The sequence below is a fragment of the Myripristis murdjan genome, chromosome 20 (assembly GCF_902150065.1).
Source record: "Myripristis murdjan chromosome 20, fMyrMur1.1, whole genome shotgun sequence".
Taxonomy (NCBI): domain Eukaryota; kingdom Metazoa; phylum Chordata; class Actinopteri; order Holocentriformes; family Holocentridae; genus Myripristis; species Myripristis murdjan.
The window spans coordinates 13,453,236-13,463,834 of NC_043999.1; the positions used below are offsets into that span (position 1 = coordinate 13,453,236).

Genomic DNA, 10,599 nt, shown 5'->3' on the forward strand with positions numbered 1-10,599 from the left:
TGTTCATGCAAGAGGTCATGAATGATCTTTGACCTGGTGTTAATCCTGATGATTCATGAGGTGTTAATGCATGAAGTAATGCATTGCACTTTTATGCATGACCCCCACTCTCTCTCTCTCTCTCTCTCTCTCTCTCTCTCTCTCTCTCTCTCTCTCTCTCTCTCACACACACACACACACACACACACACACACACACACACACACACAGAGTTAGTTTTTCTTGTTTGCCGTCATGTTTTCGCTTTCTGGCTGATGCAACAAATCCCCTCAGTTTCAAGCGCTGTGATTGACCGGCCTGCAGGCGCCTCCCAGTGTTTCTCCCGGCTTAAGGAAAAGTAAATGTGAAAAGTCCAGTTTAAAACAAAGCAGCACCGCAGCTTGCAGCTCGGCTTTTTGCGCAGCGATCCCCCGACGCGTGACCATGGAGGAAGTCCTCGCTCCTTTAAGGCAAGCTCTGAAGGAACAGGTGAGTTTTCACACCTCAGCTGCAACACGGCGAAATCCCACCTGAACTAATTTAACCACCTTTATATCTGCAGAACAATTTCAGCGCATAGCATGAAATATTGTTATTAAGTGAAAATTATTTGGAGTGGACTATAGAGTGCGGTGATTGTAGAGTTAATGAAGCTAATATTTGCAAGTAATTAACAAGGTCGATTCTGTAGGTAGCATGAAAATGATGCAGTGTAAATTAAACGATTATATTTTACGCGAAAGGGATAAAAGTTTATGCTTTTCTGATATTACAAATGGTTTTGTTTGACTTATGGTGATCACTAATAATTCATTCCAAACTGCGAGAACAAGAGTAAACATTTAATCTGCATATGTGTGGTAGATTAGAGGAATGTTTGACTGCTCTCATTCTAATCTTTGCAAGATAACAGCAATAAAAATACTCTTTGAAGAGTTCCTTGAGTCTGTGCGTGTTCACGTGAAAGTGAAAGTATACTGTTTATTGTTTTTTTGTTTTTTGTTATTTGCTTTGCCTGTGCTCAGGGTGAGCTGCTGCGCCTGCTGAAAGAGCAGGGAGCCCCTGAGCAGGACATCAGTAAAGCTGTAGCAGAGCTGAAAGCCAGGAAGAGAATTCTGGAAACAAAAGTGAGTCTAGAAAGCCTGCTGGGTTGTTTCCCCCTCTTTCTCTCTCTCTTTGTTTTTTTTCCCTCTGTATCCCTCCACATAAAGCGCAAAGTCCCTACCCTTTTGCCTCATTTCTCAGTTTTATTACAGAGATGAAACACCTCAGATTATAGTTTATTATTATTATTGTTATAGCACAACATGTTGACCTGTTTTGACCTGTGCAAACAAAGTGGTATATACTACTGTGCAATCATGTGTGCCTCATACCAGGAGCTGGCTTTGCAGCCCAAAGATGATGAGGTCGACAGATCAAAGATAGAGGATACATTAAAGAGGAGATTCTTCTATGATCAAGCCTTTGCCATATATGGAGGTAAAACATTATATGGATTGGCCAAATGAAAGGGAAATGCAAATAGCAGGAAACCATGTCGCAATTATGTTGCATATTGCAGACAAGTTAAATTCAGAGTGTAAATAAATAAAATAGAGTTTCACAGTGCATGTACTGTAACCATAAACATTTCAGTGTAGTGCAATGAGTGACTTAGTTAACCTGCATGTGGCTCAGGTGTGAGCGGCCTGTACGACTTTGGCCCCGTGGGCTGTGCCCTGAAGAACAACATCCTGCAGGCCTGGAGGCAGCACTTCATCCAGGAGGAGCAGATCCTGGAGATCGACTGCACCATGCTGACACCTGAGCCTGTCCTCAAGTAGGTGACATCATCTACAGCATCAGCATTTAAAGGAACAGTTCACTCAAAATGCTCGAATTCTCAAAAAGATATTTCCTGACTTAGTGCAGTCTAGCCATCCTGGTAGTTTCATGTTGCAAAAGGTTTTTGGAAACTATTTCCTGTGGAAAAACACTGGCTAACTAGACAGTTTATGGTGTTCTACTTTGTATTTGATGATTGCTTTTAGCTGATTAGATTGCACTAGGTGTAAGGGAGATTTTTTTTGGTGTGAACTGTTCCTTTAAACCCAAAAACATCTACACAAGCATAGATGATTACAGCCATATGCAATTTACATGCAGTACCAGATCAAGAGAATAAGAACAGAAGTCAGACTGGACATAAAAATATCTCGTGATTCGTGTTATAACTTGTTTATTCTTCTCAGGACATCGGGGCATGTGGATAAATTTGCTGACTACATGGTGAAAGATGCAAAAACGGGGGAATGCTTCCGTGCTGATCACCTCCTCAAAGGTGACTTTGTTCTCCGACCATTATGTCATTTAGAGAGTTGAAATGAACCCCACCCAGCTGAGTCCTGCCCAGGACTTCCTATTGTTCTGCTCTTTTACTAACCGGGTGTCCGCTTTCATCCCCAAGGACAAACGGCCTGCCTGTGCAATAAGCACAACTTGTAGGCCAAATGCTTGAAAAGAGCGGATAGTTGCTGATTGAGCTGGGAATGCCGCAATTATATTAGTCTGCAACTTGCATGTCACAGAATAATGTCATAATGTCATAATGATTTTGGTGACTTTGTGCATTTTATTGAAATTTAAGAATCTATATGGACAGGTGTTACCTGCCTGAGCGGGTTATCTTCCAAAATAACTGCAGGCAGGGGTGGGACTGCAGGTGACTGGTATGTCACAGCTGATATGGTGATTCTTGTCCTCAGGCTTAGATCAAACTAAAATGACAATACTTTTAGATGTTAAAGTGCACCCAGATTACTGTTGATGGCAAGCTAAATGACTCATATTTTTCATATTTTTGTAACTGGTTTAAAACAGTTGCTAAGTGAGGTGTTTTTCCCCTCAGCTCACTTAAAAAAGCTGATGTCTGATGAGAAATGCTCAGTGGAGAAGGCGAATGAGATGGAGGATGTGATCACTCAGGTGTGTGTTTGATAAATATAAATTTCAAAGTACTGTGCACATACACACATTCAAAGATCTGATGCTGGTGAAGATCAAGCATCTCTACATCTCGGTGCAGACTTGTACTGGCTGGGGAATCATGCACACACATTCTCTCTGTTTCAGATGGACAACTATGCTCAGCAGGAGTTGGCTGATCTCTTTGTGAAGTACAGCGTCAAGTCGCCCTCCACAGGAAATGACCTCACACCTCCCATCTCCTTCAACCTGATGTTCCAGACATCCATTGGGCCAGGCGGGAATATGCCTGGGTATGGATCAATATAACACAACATCTGTGCACTCTGCAAGTACAACCATGCCATGTGGAGAGCATTTGTTGTATCGACATTGCATCAACTAATTCCTTCTTCACAGCTATCTGAGGCCTGAAACTGCCCAGGGGATGTTCCTCAACTTCAAGCGCTTATTGGAGTTTAACCAAGGCAAGCTTCCCTTTGGTGCAGCTCAGATTGGCAACTCCTTCAGGAATGAGATCTCTCCTCGCTCTGGACTCATCCGTGTCAGGTAGCCGGACACATCTTGTCCTCTGTTTCATTATTCAGCTGCAAATTTGTCATAAACACAGTGTGTTCATCACCAGGCCAATATACATGCTTTCTCTTGTCCTTCCTGCAGAGAGTTCACCATGGCTGAGATTGAGCACTTTGTGGACCCAGCTGAGAAGGTCCACCCTAAATTCCCCAATGTGGCTGACCTAGAAATCATGTTGTACTCCTCCAAGGCTCAGACCAGCGGCCAGTCTGCCCAAATCATGAGGCTGGGGGATGCTGTGGAGCAGGTAATGATCACCTTTGTCAGCTGTGATAATGAGACTGGGTTTATCCTCAGAGCTAAATCATCTTTGGTTCAGTGTGAAGATGACAACAGGCGCTAATTATACATCTATTGCTCCCTGTTAGGGTAGATAACCATTAATGCAATCATGATTGGAGTTATATTATGACAGTGTTATAATCCTGTTAATGTAGTAAAAAAAAATCCACTAATGTGATGAAGGGGACTTTTTTCTTGCCTCTATGAGGGTTTATAGAAGGGGATGTCATTTTTGTTTTCAATTAACTGTGGGTCGGTAAAGCCCTTTGAGACTGTAACAGTGATTAAGGGCTCTAAATAAACTTTCCTGTCAGTTTCGTATTTTACTTTAATTACTTTAGTTAGTAATTAGTTTATTATTATTGCATTAATTGGAAGAATGAGAATGTTCAGTTTTCAGAAATGTAATAATTGAACTGATAACAGACTTCTTGCTCTGTCTGCTCCAGGGAGTGATCAACAACTCTGTCCTGGGTTACTTCATTGGAAGAATCTACCTGTATTTGATCAAAGTGGGGTTGTCCAAAGATAAAGTGCGTTTCCGTCAGCACATGGAAAATGAAATGGCCCACTACGCCTGCGACTGCTGGGATGCCGAGTCCAAAACCTCTTATGTAAATCTTTCTGTTTCATCCTCATGTATAAGCTCAACAGCCTGAAGAGGGCACACAAATCTACCTTGTCCACACTTGATCACTAGCTGTTCTCCCACAGGGCTGGATTGAGATTGTGGGCTGTGCTGACCGCTCTTGCTATGATCTCTCGTGCCACTCCAGAGCCACCAAAGTCCCTCTAGTGGCCGAAAAGCTCCTCAAACAACCCATATCCTTCTGTACAGACAATTTACCAACCTTGACCACAGTGTTATCTTAATCTGACTGTTCACATCTGCTGGCTGTGATGATGCAACCTCCATTTCCTCTTTACTGTTGCCTGCAAGTTGCTAATATGGCCTGGTTGTACTTAGGAGTTCTCTGTCCTGCTCCTTAACGTCTGCACACAAAGTTGTAAATGTCGTCCAGTTTGAGCCCAACAAGGGAGCCATAGGCATGGCCTACAAGAGAGATGCCAAGTCAATCCTGGAATACTTGGCAATCTGTGATGAATGTTACATTACTGATCAGGAGAAGCTGCTCAATGAAAACGGGTAATTAACACTGCAGTGGTTATCAATGATGATGTTTATTTCTGAATGCATTTGTTCGTTGCCAAGTTCATTTGGAGACACTGTGTCCATTTCCACAGGGAGTTCATCATCGAGACTGAGGGCAAGTCTTTTAAACTCAACAGAGACATGGTCAGCGTGAGGAGATTTCAGAAGACCTTGCACGGTAAGAGAAGAAGCCAGACCTGGCCGTAGAGCTGCAGAGCAGAGCAGCGTGTTGTTCTTGTGGGAAACCACCTGTCTCTGTTTTCCCACAGTGGAGGAGATTGTTCCCAATGTAATCGAGCCCTCCTTTGGCATCGGCAGGATCATGTACTCTATCTTCGAGCACTCGTTCCGCGTCCGGGAAGGTGATGAGCAGAGAACGGTAGGATGGCTTTGAAGCAGGACTAAAGTCTGAGCTGGCCTCACATGCTCATCCAGCATCATGTCCAGTCAGAAGTTAGTGCATAAAAATGTATACACTTGATACAGCGGGGAAAATAAGTATTGAATGCGTCAACATTTTTCTCAGTAAATATATTTCTAATGGGGCTATTTACATGAAATTTCCACCAGATGTCGGTAACAACCCAAGTAATCCACACATACAAAGAAATCAAAACAAATAAGTCCATACATTATGTGTAATAAAGTGGAATGACATAGGGAAAATGTATAGTAGTAGTAAGTAAGTAAGTAAGTAAGTACATACGTAAGTTAGTTACATATATACTGAAATTTATTTTATACTTAGTAGAAAAGCCTTTGTTGGTAATGACAGCTTCAAGACGCCTCCAGTATGGAGAAACTAGATTGCTCGGGTGTGATTTTGGCCTATTTTTCCCAGACAAACTGTCTTCAAATCTTGAGGGCTCCGGGGGCCTCCTCTATGAACTCTGATCTTCAGTTCTTTCCATACATTTTCATTTGGATTCAAGTTGAGTGATTGACTGGGTCATTCTAGCAGCTTTATTTTCTTTCTCTGAAACCAATTGTTTCCTTGGCTGTGTGTTTGGGATCATTGTCTTGCTGAAATGTCCACCCTCGTTTCATCTTCAGCATCCTGGTAGATGGCAGCAGAATCTTCCAAACCAATCCAAATTCAAACTTCACTGTTGGTGTTTTGGGGGTGATGTGCAGTGCCATTTGCCCTCGAAACATGGTGTGTGCTATGACATCCAAAGAGTTCAGTTTTGCTCTCATCTGACCAGACTATATTCTCCCAGTATTTCACAGGCTTGTCCAAATGTTGTGCAGCAAACTTTAAACAAGCTTCAACATGCTTTTTTCTTCAGTAATGGAGTCTTGCGCGGTGAACATGCATAGAGGACATGGCTGTTGAGGGCATTACTTATTGTTTTCTTTGAAACAACTGTACCTGCTAATTCCAGGTCTTTCTGAAGCTCTCCGCGAGTGGTCCTTGGCTCTTAGACAACTCTTCTGATTATTCTTTTGACTCCTCTGTCAGAAATCTTGCAAGGAGCACCTGGTCTTGGCCGGTTTATGGTGAAATGAAGTTTAGAAATACGTCTGTAACCAATGCAATCAATATGTTTTGCAACAATAAGGTTGCGAAGGTCTTGAGAGAGCTCTTTGCTTTTACCCATCATGAGATGCTTCTTGTGTGACACCTTGGTAATGAGAAACCTTTTTATCGGCCATCAATTAGGACTAAACCAGCTGATATTAATTTGCTCTGATAGGGGGCAGGATTGCTTTCTAAATTGTGACAGATTTCAGCTGGTTTCATGTGTTCAATACTTTTTCCCTGTGTCATTCTACTTTATTACACATAACTTAATTTATGGACTTATTTGTTTTGATTTCTTTGTATGTGTGGATTTCTTGGGTTGTTACCGACATCTGGTGAAAATTTCATGTCAATAGCCCCATTTGAAATATATCTACTGAGAAAAATGTTGACGTGTTCAATACTTATTTTCCCCGCTGTATATTGAAAAATGTATGCGTCAGATGTATCATTGCTCAGCGGTGGAAAGTATTTTACCATAACTATTCAAATAGAGCACTGTGACAAAGTAGTTGATTTACAAAAAGTTCCTGTGTTACTTTTTTAGAAAAGTGAACTGTGTTACATGTGATTTTTTTTCCCCCATAATGAGAGTTCAAACTAGATTCTTCTAACGGGAAACATTAGAAATTGCACAATAAAGTTAAGTTTATGATGCAAAAAATAGCTGCTCAGTTAATGTGAGGAAATGTAATTAGGCACTTCCACCCTTGCCATTCATTCTAATTGATGACTTATCTGCTCTCTAGTATTTCAGCTTCCCTGCCACTGTAGCTCCATACAAATGTTCTGTCCTTCCTCTGAGCCAAAACCAGGAGTTTATGCCTTTTGTCCGGGAGTTGTGTGAGTAACAGTACTATCATATGACATTAATGTGTCTTAGAAATACAGTATTGTTCTGTGTAAATGTTAGTAGATTTGTATAAATAATAAATTCAGCATTTCCATTATTTGTCATTGGATTTTATGCATTAAAAAGCTGCTCTGTTCAAATGCATTGCTTGTTTTTCTTCACACTATCTTCTCTCAGCTGAGGCGTTGACCAAAAACGGTGTGTCTCACAAAGTGGACGACTCTTCAGGATCCATCGGGAAGCGCTACGCCAGGACAGATGAGATCGGAGTGGCCTTTGGCATCACCATTGACTTTGACACAGTGAACAAGACGCCCCACACAGCTACCCTGAGAGACCGCGACTCCATGACTCAGATCAGAGCTGAGGTACAACATTCACACTTTTCGCTTTAGTTAGCATCAGTTTAAACACGATACAAATCATTAATAAACACTTATAAACAAGTTACAACAGTTTTCATACGTTGATGCAGGCTGAATGGCAAGAGCAAGTTGCTGCTGCAATATTAAATCTCAGATCTTCCTAGTTGCTTAGCCTACTTTATCTTCTCCCTTTATCAGTCAACCATCCTTCAATCCTTAGAAACTATGTTATATCTTGTTTATAATGCTTATTAATGATTTATAAAGTGTTTGCAACCTAATTAATACCCCAGTTAGGAACAATTCATAACCCTTCATAAGAGGAGTCTTATAGTAAAGTGGTTCCCTTTTGTGCATGCATCGTTTTACTGCAATAATTCACTATATTATCCACAGGTCAGTGCGTTGCCAGGTATTGTGCGAGATCTGGCCAACGGCACCTTGATGTGGGCTGAGGTGGAGAAAAAGTATCCCATCTTTGAGGGACAAGAGACCAGCAAGAGGGAGTAAATAAAGTGGGACTCATTAACTTCCTTTAATTTCTACCTCTAAGGACCAAATTAGTCAGTCAAGATTTTACATTTAATTGAAGTGATGTTAATAAACAACATGTTTAAGTGCCTGAATTTCTCATTTTAATGTTTTTTTTTGTTTTGTTTTGTTTTGTTTTTTAATAAGAATTAATGTATTTCAGTGGGAATAGAGTATTTATTCCAGGTTTTATATGTCCTTTTCTATCCTTCTATCTGTTGAGACATTTGTAATTAAACTGATGATGCATTCGACAGCATGAGAACAGAGGCCTGTACCATAAAGCTGGATTAACATAGTCAGGCTTTCTCTTACTTATCTGGCTTCACTTAACGAGACATCAGCACTCAGGATTTTCGGTACCATAAAGCCGGCTATCAACTCACTAATTCAACCCAGGCTTTCCAATCGAGATCTGTGCGCGCTCACATAAAAAGGGCGGAGTTTGCTGCATGCGACCAATCGCAGACATGGAAAAATCTACCCGAGCCGCATACGTCACAACCGAGGAGTAGACAATAATCATTAATAAATACGAGGAATATAAATCAATAATCCAGGCAAAAAGCAGCACAGTTGCAGCTGCCAAAAGCCGCAAGGAATGGTGGCAAAAAATCGCCGACTGTGTCAATGCGTAAATTAGTGGGATTATAATATTACTTCCCCACCATGACGGCACGAGTAGATCTGACCACAGTAACGTGTGTGTTCAATAAATGAATGTGTCTCCCACTCAGCCGTACACTCCTGCAGAGGAACTGGCCCTCTCTAACAGTGAAGGTCGACCCTCGCTGGACCGCTGCCTTCAGTTTGAGTTTCGTCAGAATCGTCACTTTGATTCAACTGGTTTTGATATTTCATTTTATAAAGCTTCTGACGCCTCGTGATTATTCTGCTGGTTAAAATATTATTTCACTGTCACGTAAAGACTGTAAAACATTTGGCATCAACTCCCATGTGGACTTTTCAGGGCAGCCAGCCTAAATACTAAATATGAGCAAACTAATGGAAACCTAAAGGAGCCCAGAGGCTGGCGTGTATTTTATCAGACTTTTATTTAACCCTCTGAATTAAATTCCCCTAATTTATTTTCATAAACATTAAAAAAAAAAAAAAAAAAAAAAAAAAAAAATACAAGAAGAATAGTAAAATGTATTAATTTTAATTTTATAAAAGAAGAAGAAAGGGAAAATGGGCAGGCCATTTTCCAAGAGAGCTGATTGGTAAGTAGGTGGGGCTTTTCTACCTGCTGAGCTCTTATCCTGAACTTAACCTGCTCCGAAGCAGAGGCCTGTACCATAAAGATGGATTAACATAGTCAGGCTTTCTCTTACTTATCTGGCTTCACTTAACGAGACATCAGCACTCAGGATTTTCGGTACCATAAAGCCAGCTATCAACTCACTAATTCAACCCAGGCTTTCCAATCTTGATCTGTGCGCGCTCACATAAAACGGGCGGAGTTTGCTGCATGCGACCAATCGCAGACATGGAAAAATCTATCCGAGCCGTATACGTCACAACCGAGGAGTAGACAATAATCATTAATAAATACGAGGAATATAAATCAATAATCCAGGCAAAAAGCAGCACAGTTGCAGCTGCCAAAAGCCGCAAGGAATGGTGGCAAAAAATCGCCGACTGTGTCAATGCGTAAATTAGTGGGATTATAATATTACTTCCCCACCATGACGGCACGAGTAGATCTGACTACAGTAACGTGTGTGTTCAATAAATGAATGTGTGTCCCACTCAGCCATACACTCCTGCAGAGGAACTGGCCCTCTCTCACAGTGAGGGTCGACCCTCGCTGGACCGCTGCCTTCAGTTTGAGTTTCGTCAGAATCGTCACTTTGATTCAACTGGTTTTGATATTTCATTTTATAAAGCATCTGACGCCTCGTGATTATTCTGCTGGTTAAAATATTATTTCACTGTCACGTAAAGACAGTAAAACATTTAGCATCAACTCCCATGTGGACTTTTCAGGGCAGACTCCCTAAATACTAAATATGAGAAAATTAATGGAAACCTAAAGGAGCCCAGAGGCTGGCGTGTATTTTATCAGACTTTTATTTAACCCTCTGAATTAAATTCCCCTAATTTATTTTCATAAACATTAAAAAAAAAAAAAAAAAAAAAAATACAAGAAGAATTGTAGAATGTATTAATTTTAATTTTATAAAAGAAGAAGAAATGGAAAATGGGCAGGCCATTTTCCAAGAGAGCTGATTGGTCAGTAGGTGGGGCTTTTCTACCTGCTGAGCTCTTATCCTGAACTTAGCCTGCTCCGGAGCAGGTTAGGTGTTCAGCATACGTTACCACGGCAACGTAGCCCGATAAAAAGTAAGCCACCTTTATGGTACAG

The 10,599-nt window shown here is 41.1% G+C and overlaps 1 protein-coding gene across 1 annotated transcript; it reads left to right on the forward strand.

The window, feature by feature from the left end:
- The first annotated feature begins 341 nt into the window (after nucleotides 1-341).
- LOC115379232 (glycine--tRNA ligase-like) lies at nucleotides 342-8,252 on the forward strand. Its single transcript, XM_030079954.1, is given in 17 exon segments — nucleotides 342-468; nucleotides 1,005-1,106; nucleotides 1,359-1,461; nucleotides 1,660-1,801; nucleotides 2,214-2,302; nucleotides 2,870-2,946; nucleotides 3,094-3,239; nucleotides 3,346-3,495; nucleotides 3,607-3,769; nucleotides 4,254-4,418; nucleotides 4,519-4,626; nucleotides 4,806-4,951; nucleotides 5,050-5,135; nucleotides 5,227-5,336; nucleotides 7,232-7,325; nucleotides 7,513-7,703; nucleotides 8,097-8,252. Coding segments are annotated over 17 exon segments (2,073 nt in total). The 5' UTR covers nucleotides 342-423.
- The last annotated feature ends 2,347 nt before the right edge of the window (nucleotides 8,253-10,599 follow it).